The sequence below is a fragment of the Crotalus tigris genome, unplaced genomic scaffold (genome assembly GCF_016545835.1).
Source record: "Crotalus tigris isolate CLP2741 ecotype Arizona unplaced genomic scaffold, ASM1654583v1 scf7180000023774.461318, whole genome shotgun sequence".
Classification (NCBI taxonomy): Eukaryota; Metazoa; Chordata; class Lepidosauria; order Squamata; family Viperidae; genus Crotalus; species Crotalus tigris.
In genome coordinates, this window is record NW_024100176.1 from 378,836 (window position 1) to 394,806 (window position 15,971).

The 15,971-nt window shown below is 44.4% G+C and overlaps 1 protein-coding gene across 14 annotated transcripts in view; it reads left to right on the top strand.

Annotated features, from left to right (window-relative positions):
- Positions 1-15,971, top strand: part of INVS (inversin) — a 370,054-nt gene that overhangs the window by 331,877 nt on the left and 22,206 nt on the right. The window contains exon 17 of one of the 14 annotated variants that reach the window (XM_039321649.1): positions 392-417. The exons of the other annotated variants lie outside the window; for them this stretch is intronic. Coding sequence (XP_039177583.1) covers positions 392-411 — 20 coding nt within the window. The 3' untranslated portion in view covers positions 412-417. The remainder of the gene's footprint in view (positions 1-391; positions 418-15,971) is intronic. 14 annotated transcript variants of the gene reach the window in all.

The window sequence follows — 15,971 nt, forward strand, 5'->3', positions numbered from 1 at the left end:
CAATCTAACTCACAATAACCTAATTTGCACAATAACCTTATGTATATTTCCAATTTTTGTTTCTGTTGTTTATCCAAATATACCAATTTTCCCTAACTGCATAAAATTCCGAATCATCTTTTTCTTTTAATTCTAAGGTGAGTTTGTCCATCTCGGCACATTCATACATTTTCTGAATAATCAACCCCTCTGGTGATATATTGCATTCCTTCCAATATTGCGCGAATGCAATTCTTGCTGCAGTTAGTATATGTAAAATCAGATATCTTATTTTCTTATTAAATTTCTTTTTAAGTATTCCCAGGAGAAATGTTTCCGGATTTAATTCGATTTGATTTTGTTAAGTCTTGTAGCCACCCTTGTATTTTAATCCAATATTTTTTCGCTTCAGGGCACAGCCACCAAGCCTGAAAAAAGGTACCTTGACGAGAATTTGGGCTTCGGATACATTTTGGCTAATCTTGCAGGGGCTAGGTGCCAACGATATAGCATTTTATATTGATTTTCCTTATATGCAGCAGATTTTGTTATTTTGTGATTTTTATTCCAAATTCTTTCCCAATCTTCTAATTCTCTATTTTGCCCTATGTTTTTTGCCTGTGCAATCATTGGTTCTTTCACTATCTCCTCTACTCTTTCAAATTCTAATAAATAGTTATATATTTTGGGTATTAATTCTCCTTCAGGGCCTATCAATAATTTGTCTAATTGTTTTAATTCCATGTCAATTCCATAATCTTCCACATCCTTCTTATACCTAGATTGTAATTGTAAGTATGGCCACCAATCAATAGTTATTCCCTGTTCTTTTAGTAACTTCCCCTGTTTGTCTAAAATTTCCGAATATCTGGGCATTTTGCTTATATCCAATGTCTTAGGATGGATCATTGCCTCCATGGTACATAGCCAGCAGGGAATTTTCCTATAGTGTTCCTTCCTTATATCCTCCCAGGTTCGTAACAGAGCATCTCTTATTTTATATCTATAGAAATATGAGTGTATCCTATTTCCTTTATCCCACATGAAGACATCCACCCCTTTTGTAAATCGTGCCCTTCCAGTGTTAAGATTCTTCTTTTCTTTAAGTTAACCCAAACTCTTATCCAGACCAGAGTTGCTGCCTTGTAATAGAGTTCCCACACTGGAAGTCCAAAGCCACCTCTACTTCTGTTGTCTTGAAGAGAGAGTAATTTTATCCTCACCTTCTTTCCTAACCAAACATAATTTATAATAATTTTATTAAGTTCTCCAAAGAATTTCTTATCTAATAATATGGGAATTGTCTGAAATAAGTATAATAATTTGGGTAGGATGTTCATTTTAATAGTCGCGATCCTATCTAAAAGCGATAGTTGTAATCTCCCCCACTTTTCCAAATCCTTCTTTATTTGTTGGACTAATACCATATAGTTATCCTCCTTTAGGGACGAACATCTCGCAGTCAACCATATCCCTAAATATTTAATTTTTTTGACAATTTGTAAATCCATTTCCTTTTCTAATTCTTTTTTCTGATTTGTTAAGTTTTTAACTATCATTTTGGTTTTCCTTTTGTTAATTTTAAGTCCAGATATTTCCCCATATTTTTCTATTTCTCTTATTAGAATGGGATCTGATTCCAAAGGTTCTTCAATAATAAATACCATATCGTCTGTGAAGGCCTGTGCTTTGTACTCTTCTCTTTTAATTTTTGTTCCCTTTATTTCTCGGTTTGCTCTAATTCTATTTAAAAGTATTTCTAATGTTAGGATAAAGAGAAGTGGCAAAAGTGGGCATCCCTGATGTACCCCCTTGGTTATTTGAAATGTGTTGGTGGTGCCCCCATTTACTATTACCCTAGCCTTCTGGTTCTTATATATTGCCGCTATCATATTTTCAAATTTACTTCCCAGTTCCATAAATCTAATTTGCCTAATCATGAATTGCCAATTTAGATTATCAAAGGCCTTTTGAGCATCCAAAAAAATAAGGGCCGCTTGTTTCTCTGGGTGGGCTTCATAATACTCCAATATGTCTACTATTATTCTTGTATTATCTCTTATTTGTCTATTTGAAAGGAAGCCATTTTGATCCTGGTGTATCATCTCATTCAGTACTCTTTTCAATCTATCTGCTATTATATTCATAAATATTTTGTAGTCTGCATTTAAGAGGGATATTGATCTGTAATTACTGATTTGATTTTTATCTGTACCTTCTTTCGAATCCTCCCTCCACGAATCCGGTATTTTCACTTCATGTAGAGCTTCATTATTCCAACAATATTGGTTCTATAATCTCACTCATATTTTTATAAATTTCCCCTGGGAGGCCGTCCGGTCCTGGTGTCTTATTATTCTTAAAACAATAAGTCTTAAAATCGCCCCTCTCGATTCTTCTGGCGTTATTTCTCTGTTTAGCATTGCCCTTTTCCTCTCCTCTAGTGGTATAATCCCTTCTTCCAACAAATAGTTGTCAATTTTATCCATTGCTATTTCATTTTGTTCATAAAAGTTCACATAATAGTTTTGTACCATTTTCTTTTTTTCTTCTTTATTATTTTGTAGGGTCCCCATCTCATCATATAATTGTTGGATAATCCATCCTTTTTTTTTCCTTCTTCAATTTGTAAGTCAACCATCTTCCAGTTTTATTGGCATGTTCAAAAAAATTGTTTAGAAAATTTTAAATTTCTTGCAATATCTGCTTGTTCTAGTATGTTTAATTTATGTCTGTCAAGTGTCAAAGTTTCTTTAACTAATTAATCTCCTGGTTTTATCTGAAGTTGATTCTCCAATTCTCCAATTTCTTCCTTTAGAATATTATGCTGCTTCCATTTTTCCTTATTTTTCTTTGCCATATAAGCTATTGTTATTCCCCTTATATAAGCTTTCATAGTATCCCATAAGTTTGTTAATGAAGTGTGTTGTTTTTTATTTTCCTTAAAAAAATAATGTCAATTCCTTCATTATTCTTTCAATATATTCCTTTTCTTTTAATATTTGGGGGTTTAATGTCCATCTTTTGAATTTCCCCCTTTGACCTCTCCATTTTATCTCAAGGGGATTATGGTCTCCTCATGTATTTGGGGAGATCTCAATCTTTTCAATTTATATAGCTAATTCCTTATTCATCCACAGCATATCAATTCTAGACCAGGATGCATGGGGGTTGAAATAAAATGTATATTTATTTATTTATTGGATGTATATCTATCAAATTTAGTACATCTATCATTCTAAAAAATGTTTTTGGTAATATATTTCTTCTATTCAAAGTTAGTTTTATCGCTTACGTAATCTGTTTGTAATAGTCCTGGCGATTTCCCTTGCAACCTCTTTGCAGTTGCACATTTTGGGCAGCTGGCCACGTAGCTTTCTATGTCTTTTTTTATGGATGGCCACCAAAATTGCCGTTTAATTAAGTGTAAAGTTTTTACAAATCCAAAATGCCCTGCTGATTTTGTGTCATGGCAAAGCTGCATGAATGTGACTCTTTGGGTTGTTGGTATATATAACTTTTCCCCTACCAAGGCAACCCGTCTCTCATTGTGCACACATTTTTGTTTTTCTGGAACCGTTCATCTGTTTCCAAACTTTTTCTGAATTCAATTCCAGTTTGGCTGTCCAGTTGTGGTTTTAATTTAGCTTGGGTTCTTGTGGTTACTGGTGCTGCCAGTTGTGACTCTGCCATCATTGGTTTAGAGCAGTGGTTCTCAACCTGTGGGTCGGGACCCCATTTCGGGTCGAACGACCATTTCACGGGGGTCACCAAACAATGCAGTCCGCCATTTTTTCCCCTTTTCCTTAGCTGTGCTACTCCCTTTTATTCTATTGGCTTTTGAAAGCCAATAGAATAGACTCTTTTGGATAGAGTCTAATTCTATTGGCTTTCAAAAGCCAATAGGAATTGTCCAGGCTGTCTCTGCCCTGCTGAGCCCGCCAAAAGTTCCATTCTGCAAACGGTGCTGCAAGTTGTCTGCAGCGAAGGCGAGCTGTCTGGAAGTTTCCACCCCTCCCTGCTGAGCAACTACTAAAAATGTAAGTAAAAGAGGGCCAGGGGTGGGAGGTGGGAGGCCGGTGGGCACAGGGAGGGTTGCTGGCGCGCGTGGGGCCCAGTGGGTGCCTTACCTCCCTTGGGCTTGGCCAGCTGGTGGCCCAGCCGGTGGTCAGCCTGCACCATCTCTGCCGCTTGCCAGCTACGCCTTGGCTGGCGCAGGGGGCAGCACCACGCATGCGTGGCGCTCCCGGGCAGGGAAAGTCCTCGACTTACAACCGGTTGGGTAGTCCTTGACTTACGACCGGTTGGGTAGTCCTCGACTTACGACCGGTTGAGGTCGCGGTTTTAAAAATGTTGAGAACTACTGGTTTAGAGTCTGTGGCTCAAGTGCTGTTATATTGGGGCATGCGAGAGAGTGCATCTGCCAGGAAGTTCTTTCTCCCTGGTAAATGTTTGAGCTTAAATTGGAACTGGTGAAAATGCTGGGACCAGCGGGCTTGTTTGGGATTGAGCTTCCTGGTCGCTTTCAGGGCTTCCAAATTTTTGTGATCAGTCCACACCTGGAAGGGGATTTTGTTGCCTTCCAGGAACTGTCGCCACATGAGTAAGGCCCAATGTATCCAGTATGCCTCTTTCTCCCATATGGGCCAGCGCTGTTCTATTTCCGTGAGTTTCTTGGATGTATATGCACAGGGTTGCAATACCCCATCATCGTTTTCTTGTAATAGAACAGAACCACATCACTGCCACATCACTTGCATCTGCCTGTATTACGAAGAGCTTATCCAGGTCTGGGTGCTTTAGTGCTGGTTCGGCAGAAAAAAGTCTCTTTAATCTCTCAAACACTGCTTGGCACTCCATTGTCCATGTTAGTGGCTGGCTAGGAGGATGCTAGGTTTTACTGAGGATGCGCCCTTCGTTTTTAGTAAGTTAGTGAGGGGCAAGGCTATTTGGGCAAATGAGGGGATAAATTGGCGGTAAAAGTTTGCAAAGCCCAGGAAACTTTGTTTTTGCTTTCTTGTGCAGGATGGTGCCCAATCTAATACTGCTCTGACCTTCTCTGGGTCCATTTCAATGCCCTGGGGTGATATGCGATAACCTAGGTAGTCTATCCTTTCCTGGTGGAATTCGCATTTTGAGAGTTTGGCATATAGGTGGGCGGCTCACAGTTTCTTTAAAACCGCTCTGACTAGGTTGACATGTTCCTCTTTTCTTTTGGTGAAGATAAGAATGTCGTCCAAGTAAACACCTTTAAACAGGTGCTCCCTTAGAAGTCATTGATTAATTGCATAAAGACTGCAGGGCCACCTTGTAATCCAAATGGCAAGACTTTGAATTGATAGCACCCCATGGGGCAGTTAAATGCGGTCTTCTATTCGTCCCCTTCCTTAATTCTCACGCGATAGTAAGCTTCCCTTAGGTCTAGTTTAGAATTTTTTTTCCCTTTCATGAGGGGCAGAGGGTATAGGTTGCTTTCACTGATTGTATTCAGGGCCCTATAATCCACGCATAAACATAAAGAGCCATCCTTCTTCTTTCTAAAGAGGACCGGGGCAGCCACTTTAGGCTTGGCTGGCTCAATGAACCCTCTCTCTAGGTTTTTTTTAATGAATCTTTCCATTTCCTCCTTCTCCTTTGGGTTCATGGAGTATAATCTGGGCTTCGGGAGTTTTGCCCCAGGCTTGAATTCAGTGGCACAGTCTGTGGGTCGGTGGGGGGGGGGGTGAGCTCATCCGCCTCTCCTCACTGAAAACTTCAGCAAGGTCTCTGTATTCCTCTGGTATTTCTGGTGGTCCCTTTTCGTCTCCCATGGATGATTTTTCTATTCTTGATTCTGGTAGCCCCCTTTTGGCTTTTAAGTCCATGGGGTCCCCCTTCGGGAATTTGATTTCTGTCATCCTCCAATTCATCTAGGGGTTCCATTTTTTTAATCATTCCATTCCTAAGATCATTGGGCATTCCATGCCTGGGGTCACCACAAACGTTATGTCCTCCTCATGTTTGCCCAGGAAGAGGTGTATTGGTAAAGTCGCTAGGGTAGTTGGCACCCCCCCTGCTATGGACCCATCTAACTGGCCAAATGAGATTGGTTGTTCCAGTCTCCTCGATGGAATGCCCAGATTCCCCACTAGTGTCGGGCTAATGAGGCAGCGGCTGCAGCCAGAGTCTATTAAGGCTTTCACCTTCACGGCTTTGGGCATGGGGGGAATTAATATAGTCACTGTCTTGAGGATGGGTGTGATGCATCCATCCTCCGAGCTGTCATCTGAGGCGTCCACCGGCCCTGCGGTGTAGGCTGGAGTTCTTTTCCCCCTGGAGTTCTTTCCCCCTGAGTTCTTTCCATCATTCTCATGGCAGTTTCTTTTGGCTTAGCTGAAGACTTTCCGGACTTGCTGATCGGGGATCTGTCTGGGTTGTGCTGGGGGGGGGGGCTTTGGAGCGGCATTCTACAGCTCGATGCCCTTCTCTTCCGCACTTGAAACACCCCATTTGCTTCTTGGCTGTAGCCAATGGTTTCACTGGTTCGTGTGTCAACTCAGACAGGGAGCGGTTCCATTGTTTTCCTCGGCAGTGTCTCTTCAGTATGTCGATCTCTGCTTCCTCTGCCAAGACGTACCATTCCTCAAGTTGGTGTGGGTCCCCTTGGGGCAGACAAGCATCATATAGGTCATAATTTAGTCCGTCTTTGAAATGGCTAAGGAGGATGTCTTCTGGCCAGTTCAGTTTGCTGGCAATGGCCCGGAATTCTTGCGTATATTCAGCCACTGGGTTTGCCTTGCCTCATCGTTTTTATTCTTTCGCGGGCTTTGTGATCAGCCAGGGGGTCTTCAAATCGCCTTCTTAGAGAGGACATGAAACGGTTGAAGTCGTTGAGCTCTGGGGCATTGGAGTCGTGCAAGTTCACCACCCAATCTGCAGCCGGTCCGTCCAGGGCAGATTGCATGATCCGGATGCAGGCTTTGTCGCTGGGGATGCCCCGCCTGTATTGCTCCATGTAGCTGAGGACTTGGGTTAGGAAAACCCCCAAGCATGTTGGCTCCCCTTTGAATTTCACCTCCAATGGCGGATGTCTTGGAATGGCTCGGTGCTTCCGTTATTGATGGTAGTGTCTTCCGTCCAGATCGCCATCTGTGGTTCGGTAGGGGGTGGGGACTACTGGATCAGCAGATGTCTCCGGGGCTGCAGGTTCCACTTCCCCCTCGGTGTCTCTCCCTTTGCAGCTCCAGGAGCTGGGGCGGCTGTAGGGCTCAGGATTCTCCTCTCCTAGGGAGCTGAGAGTTCTCTTCATCAGGTCAATAGCTTGCTCTAGGATCCAGTCTGAGTACAATGCCCAGCTTTCTCCATCTTCACTTGTATGCAGGGATTTCTCCATCTCCTGCTTCCATTCTGGTTGCTTGCCCCCCCCCCCCGTCTCAGGGTCACCTTTTTTGATTCCTTTCCCCACTCGCTTTTCTTTCCAACGCCCATTGACCAGCGAGGCTTGTGGTCCTGTGTCTCCACCACTTCTTCTCCTGAGGAATCTGACCTCTCAGATCCCAACATCCGGCAAGGTTCCAGTTGGGTCAGTGGCTCTCTTTCCAAGGAGTTTTCCCCCTTTCTTGCTCCATTTGTCTGACATGGTAATTTTTTGGAAAATCCCCCAGCAAGAGTCTCCCTTCCAGGTGGATTAATTTTGCAAGTCCTGTCTAATGTAAGGACCCACCCCACTTTGCATCTTAAGAAGACAGAACTCTTGGAATAATTCTTCCAACAAGCATCCTTTATTAAGAGAAAATGGTTGCAGGCATTCTAGATAGGACTTGGGGTCCAAGCTCTCCCATTCAAGGTTTTAAGGGGTTCCCCAGTAGCCCCACCCAATCACCCCCTTCTTCCAGCGACAGTCTCAGGCATTACGCTCACACCCCCTTTTCCTTACTGCCGGCTGGAGGGAGACTTCAGAGAGGAGTACATGAAAGGTAATAGCCCCATTGTTATGGTTAGTCCTTTTGGCGATATTCACATTCAGTCTCTTTGAAGTATATTGAAGGAAGTGAGGGCCATAAAGCCCCTTTGTTCACCCCCTTCCCTTCACCGTATGGCAGAATCCAGGGAAGGCAGAAATGGGGTTTTCTATAGTTGATAACTAGAGATGAAATATAATTGGATTCTGACAGCTATCATGTCTCCCCTATTTCTTCTTTTCCTTAGACTAGTCACTAGGCAGACCCAAATCCCATAGCCGTACTTCGTATGTTTTAGTCTCGAAGCCCCTGATCATCTTAGTTGCTCTTCTTTGAATATTTTCCAAACTCTCAACATTTTTTTGTGATAAGACAACCAAAATTGGCTGCAGTATTCTAGGTGTGGTCTTACTAGGGCTTTATAAAGTGGTAATAGTACTTCTCATGATCTTGATTCTATGCCTCTGTTTATACAACCCAGGATTGTGTTAGTTTTTTTGGTTCCTGCTGCACACTGTTGGCTCATAGTCATGTGATAGTCCACCAGGACTCCAAGGTCCTCTCACAGTTAACTGTATTTGAGCCACGTCTCGCCCAATCTGTATTTGTGCCTTTGGTTTTTCCTGCCTAAATGTAAGACTTTGCTTTTCTCCACATTGAAACTCATTTTGTTGGATAGGGCTCATTGTTCAAGTTGGTCAAGATCTTTTTGGATCCTGAGTTTGTCTTCTGGAGTGTTGGCTACTCCTGCTAGCTTGGTGTCATCTGCAAATTTGATGAGTTCCCCTTCTATCCTCTCATCTAAGTCATTGATGAAGATATTGAAGAGCACTGGGCCTAAGACAGAGTCTTGTGGTATCCCACTGCTTACTTCTCTCCAGGTGGATGTGGTGCCATTGAGGACTATTCGTTGAGTACGGTTTGTTAGCCAGTTACAGATCCATCTGGTAGTGATGTTGTCTATCCCACCTTTTCTTAGTTTACCAAGAAGTAGGTTCTGGTCCACCTTGTCAAATGCCTTACTAAAATCTAAGTATATTACATACATTGAGTTTCGCTGGTCTACTAGTCACTTAATTGAAGAATGAGATGAGATTGGTTTGGTATGATCTATTTTTGACAAACCCTTGCTGGCTACTAGATATGACTTTGTTTGCTTCTAGTTGTTTGCAGATCTGTTTTTTGATGATCTTTTCTAGGATTTTCTCCGGTATTAATGTTAAACTAATTGGTTTGTAGTTTCCTGGGTCTGTTTTTTTCCCTTTCTTGAAGATGGGGACTGTTGGCTCGGGACGTTGCAAGGTCCTGGGCAATTGCAAAAGCTGCCTGGGTCCAGGCTGAGTGACGCCGGCCTTGTGCGCACGCGCAAGGCGCGAAAGCACTCAGTAATTGTTGCCATTATGTTCGGGTCTCTGAGTTGTTAAGGGAGGCTGCATGCCTCGTAGATTGCCAGACTGGAAAAAGCTGTTACTAATAAAAGACTGCTGTGTTCAAGATGAGCCTCCTCACTCTTCATTACTCTCAGGACGTAACACTGGTGATGAAGGTGGGATTCTGCAAAGACTCACCTTGAAGTCCTGAAGAGAGGGAAGTCGGCGTTGGAAGCAGTGTCTCAGGCCTATCAGTACAGCATCGCTGAAGGGTGAGCTTGGCTGAATAACCCTTCCCCCCTCACATTAGAAGAGTAGAGAGAAAATGGCGAAGATTGGGTGTATTTCTGAGTTTGATATTGCTCATCCAGAAAGATAGGATTCTTATGTTACCAGGGTGGAAAGTTATTGTAGAGTAAACCAAATAAGGGAAGATGGATCAAAGGCTGCAACGCTGTTGTGCATTTGTGGTCAGGAGGCATTTGAAATAGCTGAGAACCTAGTGGTCCCTGCGCCTCTAGAGTCAGTTACGTTCACTGACTTGAAGAAATTGTTAAAGGAACATTTCCATCCCAGATTGTCTGTGATTGCATGGAGACACACATTTGAGCAAAGAGACCAGAGGGCAGGTGAATCTGCTAAAGACTTTATTGCAGCCTTAAGGAGAGTAGCCAAGCCTTGTGAGTTCAAGGACCTGGAAGAGAGGCTGCGAGATCATTTCATTTCTGGTTTAAGAAACAGAGATTTGCAGCAGAAACTTTTTGCCAGAGAAGATATTTCCTTCCAAGATGCTCTTAGGGAGGTGACAGCTGAAGAAGCAGCTGGAGAAGCTGTAAGGTCTCTATGGCCTACCAGGAACATTCCTGAAACAGCAACTGTCCGTCAGGAAGACATCAAAGATGAGTCAGATACAGATCCTGAAGACAAGATGAATAGACTTTATCTGCCATCGGGGAGGAAGCAGAAGGGGCATCTGGACAAGGCCACTACAGCCATCAAATGCTTCGGATGCAGTGGAAGCCACAAGAGAGCTGAGTGCAGGTTCCGGTCCGCCATATGCAGAAGGTGTGGAAAGCGAGGCCACATTGTAGCCGTATGCTTGAGTCAACAGAAGGTACAACCACAGGAAGAATTGCGTCTGAAAGGTACCAAGGTCCTCAGCCAAAACAGGGTGGGTTTCTGCGCATCGCGCAGGAGTATTTTGAAAACAGGAACACATAAACCCTTAAAGAAAAAACTGTCTTTAAAAGTAAGGCTGCAAGGGGTTCCTACAGCTATTGAGTTGGACACAGGGTCCACTCTCTCTATTAGACCCAACAATCACCCCCATCAGGGTTAAGCCAAGGAGGGTACCTTTTGCCCTCAAGGCCAAGATTGATGCTGAACTGGACAAACTGCTACAGCAAGGTATTTTAGAACTTGTAGATTCAAGTCCATGGGAAAGGCTAATGGGGAGATATGTATTTGTGCAGATTACAAATGTATTCTAAATAAGGCTTTACAACAGCATGCTTATCCAGTTCCAGTGGTAAGTCACATTCTGGCATCCCTTAAGGGGGGCCGTATCTTTGCAAAGCTTGACCTGGCACAGGCCTACCAACAGTTGTCTGTACTGTAGATGAGGCAGCTGCAGAAGCACAAACTATAGTCACTCATAGAGGGGCATTTAAGGTCAAGAGACTGCAATTTGGGGTTAGTGTAGCCCCTGGCATATTCCAAAACGTCATGGAAAGCACGCTGCGTGGAATTCCAGGGGTCTGCCCCTACTTTGATGATGTCCTCATTGCTGAAGAGTCATCTCAAATGCTAGCGGAGAGATTAAGGGCTGTTTTGCTTCGTTTCAGAAAAGCAGGCCTTAAAATTAAAAAGGAAAAATACAAAATTGGAGTCAATTCCACTGGATTCTTGGGATTTAGAATAGATGCCCAGGGTATCCACCCTGCTGAAGGCAAGCTGTGAGCTATACAAGAGGCCCCTAGCCCTAAATCCAAGGGGGAATTGCAAGCCTTCCTGAGCCTCTTAATTTTTTATCATGCCTTCCTACCTCACAAGGCTGCTGTGGTGGAGCCATTACATAGGCTCCTTGGCAGTGGACTAAGAACCATGAAAAGAGTTTCAATGAGGTTAAGGCCTTGCTAACTTCCAATACTGTCTTAGCTCATTTCAACGAGCAGTTGCCTGTGTGCATCGCCTGTGATGCATCTCCTTACGGGGTAGGAGCAGTACTCAGCCATCTGAAGGCTGATGGGATTCAGGTCCCTGTAGCCTATTATTCCAGGACCCTGTCTTCTGCTGATCGCAATTATGCTCAGATTGACAGAGAGGCTTTGGCCATAGTGGCCGGCATTAAGAAATTTCATGATTTCTTATATGGCCGCAAATTTACAGTCTATATTGACCATAAGCCTCTTTTGGGGTTGTTTACCATGAACAGACCCCACATATCATTTCTCCTCGTATGCTGAGATGGTCCATTTTTCTGTCAGCATACGACTTTACTTTAATTCACAAACCAGGAAAGGATATGGGTCATGCTGATGGACTGAGTAGATTGCCTTTGCAGCAATTGGAGCCTGATCTGGCTCCAGCTGTTTATATTCTGTCAATTCAGGAATTACTAGAGTGTCCCCTCAATGTCAGAGATGTGGCTGCAGAAACTGCCACTGATCACACGCTCACACGTGTGTTGGCATGGGTATTGTCAGGGTGGCCTGACAAATGTCCCGATACGGAGTTTCAGAGCTTCTGGAAAAAGAAGCATGAGTTTTATACTTTCAAAGGTTGCTTGTTATGGGGTAGCAGGGTTGTGATCCCTACCTCATTGAGGTCTAGAATCTTGTCCTCTCTCATGAGGGACATCCAGGTATTGTCAGGATGAAAGCGCTTGCGCGCAGCCATCTTTGGTGACCTGATCTCGATAAAGCTATCGAGACCCAGGTTCACGGGTGCCAAGCGTGCCAACAGTCCCGGCCTGAAATGCCTCAGGCCCCACAGGTGGGAGGAAACTCAATTCCCTTGGTCCAGGGTGCATATAGATTACGCTGGGCCCTTTTAGGGGCAATTCTTCCTCATTGTGGTTGACAGCCATTCCAAATGGCTAGAGGTTGTTCCTGTTTCCTCCACTACTACTGCCAGGACCATCCAGGTGTTAAGAAGCATTTTTGCATCACACAGCCTTCCAGATGTGCTGGTTTCAGACAATGGTCCTCAATTTACTTCTTCTGAGTTCCAGGCTTTCCTGCAAGCCAACATGATCCAGCACGCAACATCGGCTCCCTTCCACCCGTCCTCCAACGGAATGGCTGAGAGAATGGTGCGCACTACCAAAGATGCCCTCAAGAGATTGACTTATGGTAACTGGCATCACAGGTTAGCAGATTTTCTTCTTGCAAACCACACCACACCATGCACTGCCATGGGAAAGAGCCCTGCTGAACTCCGCTGGAGTCACCGCCTCATAACGAAGCTGGACAGGCTGCATCCTGACCGGGTGGCTTCACAGGTGTCACAACCACAGGCACCTAGGAGACTCCAAGTGGGTGATCCGGTCTGGGCATGCAACTATGGACCTGGTCATCTCTGGGTGACAGCTGTGGTCTGCAAGGCCTCGGGACCATTGTCGTACGAAGTGACATTGGGTGATGGCCATGTCATTCGCAGACACATAGATCAGCTGCGTTGGAAATTGGACTCTCACTCTTCCGCTCCTGGCTCTGCTCTGGGGGGGAGGGGGATGATAATATGCAGTATGAAGATTCAAGAGATAGGGGGTTTCCCCACTTATCCACAATCACCCCAGACAGGGAAACATACCGGGGGTGTTCACATTACTCACCTTCAACTGATAACACTCCAGACAGGGAGTTTGACGGGGGTATCCTCATATGTCACAAGGGAACAGTGACCAGGAATTCCAGCAAGGGCGAGGGTACGTCCCGGCAACTACCTCTCAAAGGAGGTCAGCAGGAAGGGGGGTGGCCAGGGAGGCGACTCCTGATTCTGGCACCTCTGGCACAGGTGGGAAAACTTCCGAACTTAGGGGTGACCCTGATGCCCAGAATCCAGTATTGGCTGGCCTCGGGGCCAAGGGACAGTGCTCCCAGGGAAGGTCCATTGTGGACCTGGGGACTACCACCCCTCCAAGGTATGTTGGGTTGGGCAGAGAAGGTCCAGCCAGCCAGCCGGGGGGCAGGTTGACCAGGTACGCGGGGCAACAAAGTCCTGGCCGGCTGAGTCTGGTGGGCGAGCAGCAGGCAAGGCCACAGCTCCAAAGGTGCTTGGAAATGTAGGGCTGCCACTGCTGGGCTCACCTAGCCTAGCAGGAGAGCAAATGAGCCCTGCACCCTCGCCAGGTCCGAGAAGATCGCAAAGGACCAGATACCCCCCAAAATACCTCAGGGAATATGTTAATCTGCAGACCAGTTTTGAAGGAAACTACTGAAGGAAGACTCCACAAGTAAAGGGACTGTTTAATTTCTGATACATTTATTCCCAAAATGTTAGGATGTGTGTCATGCACGTGGCAGGACAAGGGTGTTCCCCAGGTCTGAAGAGGTCGCAACGGATCAATCACACACTCATAAATCATACGGGAATTATTACAGGGTGTGATGGATCCAGAACACGTCCGGTCAGTGAGGTTGCATATATGAGCAGAAATGTTTAATCCGGGGAAAAGGGGTATTGTGTCCTGAGCCTGCAAAAGCAGGCTCGGGACGTTGCAAGGTCCTGGGCAATTGCAAAAGCTGCCCAGGACCAGACTGAGTGACGCCGGCCTTGTGCGCACGCGCAAGGCGTGAAAGCACTCAGTAATTGTTGCCATTATATTCGGGTCTCTGAGTAGTTAAGAGAGGCTGTATGCCTCGTAGATTGCCAGATTGTAAAAAGCTGTTACTAATAAAAGACTGCTGTGTTCAAGATGAGCCTCCTCACTCTTCATTATTCTCAGGACGTAACAGGGACCACATCAGCCCTTTTCCAATCCTCTGGTACTTCCCTGGTGCTCCAGGATTTATGGACGATGTGGTGCAACAGTTCTCAGATAACTTCTGCCAGCTCTTTCAGAACTCTGGGATGTAGCCTGTCAGGTTCCGGTGATTTATATTCATTAAGGTTGGATAGGTGCTCCCTTACCATTTTCTTGCTTATTTTAATTTTTGTTTCTGGTATGTCTTTTGCAATGTTTTTTTTTGGGGGGGGGTTGTTGGGCTGTAATTTCTTTTTGTGTGAAGACTGACACAAAGTATGAGTTAGGCAGCTCTGCATTCTCTCTGTTGCCTGTTATTTCCTTGCCATCTTCTCTCTTTGGCGGGCCTACAGTTTCCTTGATTTTTTTCTTGTTATTAATATGTTGAAAGAAGCTTTTTTATTGTCCTTGATTTCTGTCGCTAGCCTTTGTTCGTTCTGGGCCTTTGCATGCTCTGGCTGTCTGCTGATAAACTGCTTTAATTATGTGTCCCTCTTTCCATTTTTTGTATTTGTGCTTTTTGTCTTTTAGTTAGTTAGTGAGTTCTTTGTGCAGCCATGCTGGTTTCTTCTTGGATTTCTTGTTTTTCTTTCTCAGTGGTATTGTGCTGGTCTGGGCTTTTGTGATCACATAGTCATAATATTTCCTCTGATATGTTGAATCACATTTCTTGACTCCAACTTTAGTCTTCTTCTTTTGCCATGTTGCTTTCCAAGTCAGTAAGTTTAGCTTGCCAGGTTGTATTTTTGTGAGTGTTGTTGTGGGAAAAAAAACACAAGTCAAGTAAAATGTTAGTTTTTTGTCTCCCATATTGTGATGATTCTTCTGGCAGTTCTTTAATCCATTTTATTAGCTTTTCTTTTTTACCCTCAAATTTCTTTTGAAATCCTGGATAAAGCATCTTTTTTGTCTTCTTTATTAAAGTGAGGTTTTGCAGATTTTTTTTGTTTGTATTAAATTATAGTTTTCTTCATTTGTAGCTTTTCTATTTAAGTCACTTTCATTTAATTTATGTTCTGTTGTCTGATTTATTTGTTCATTCTTTGTTGTCATTTTTGAGTGCTATTCAGTTGTATATTTAACTTAGAGATATAGTTTGTTCTCAGTCTTTTAAATGGCCACAGACTACTAGCAAAAGTGGCATTTGATCACAAGGCAAGGAGGTATCGAGAAATGTTTCCCCTTTTGCATTTGCACATCCAAGAAGGGACAGGAAAGGAGAAAGAAAAAGAGAAAAGACAAACAAAAGAAGGAAAGAGGGGAAGGAAGAAGGAAAGGAGAACAAAGAGGGAAGGAAAAAGAAGAAAAGGAAGGCAGGAAGATTATAATGAAAGGGAGGAAGGGTCTGAGGGAAGTCCTGCCTTAGCACTTGGCCACAAGCAGCCCTGCTGCCCTTTTACCATCCCCTTGTCCCCTCCTGATCCCTCCTGGTGGTCTCCCATCCTATTGCAGAGGATGCTTTGGTTACAAAGCCAGATCTTCTCACAGGGAAAGGGAGCAGGCCTCCCTCTGACCCACACATTTTGCCCTCTTGCACACACGATGAGCAATTTGGCCAAAGAGAGTGAGCCAATCAGCAGCACCCTTGAGGAGGAGCACAGCCGGGTGCCCCCCTTGGGAAAGGCTGGCCTGGGCACTTTCTCTCCACTGTCCAGGGTTCTGGACAGCCTGCATCACTGGGGGTCCTCTGCATGGTCTGAGGGACAGCAAGGCTCC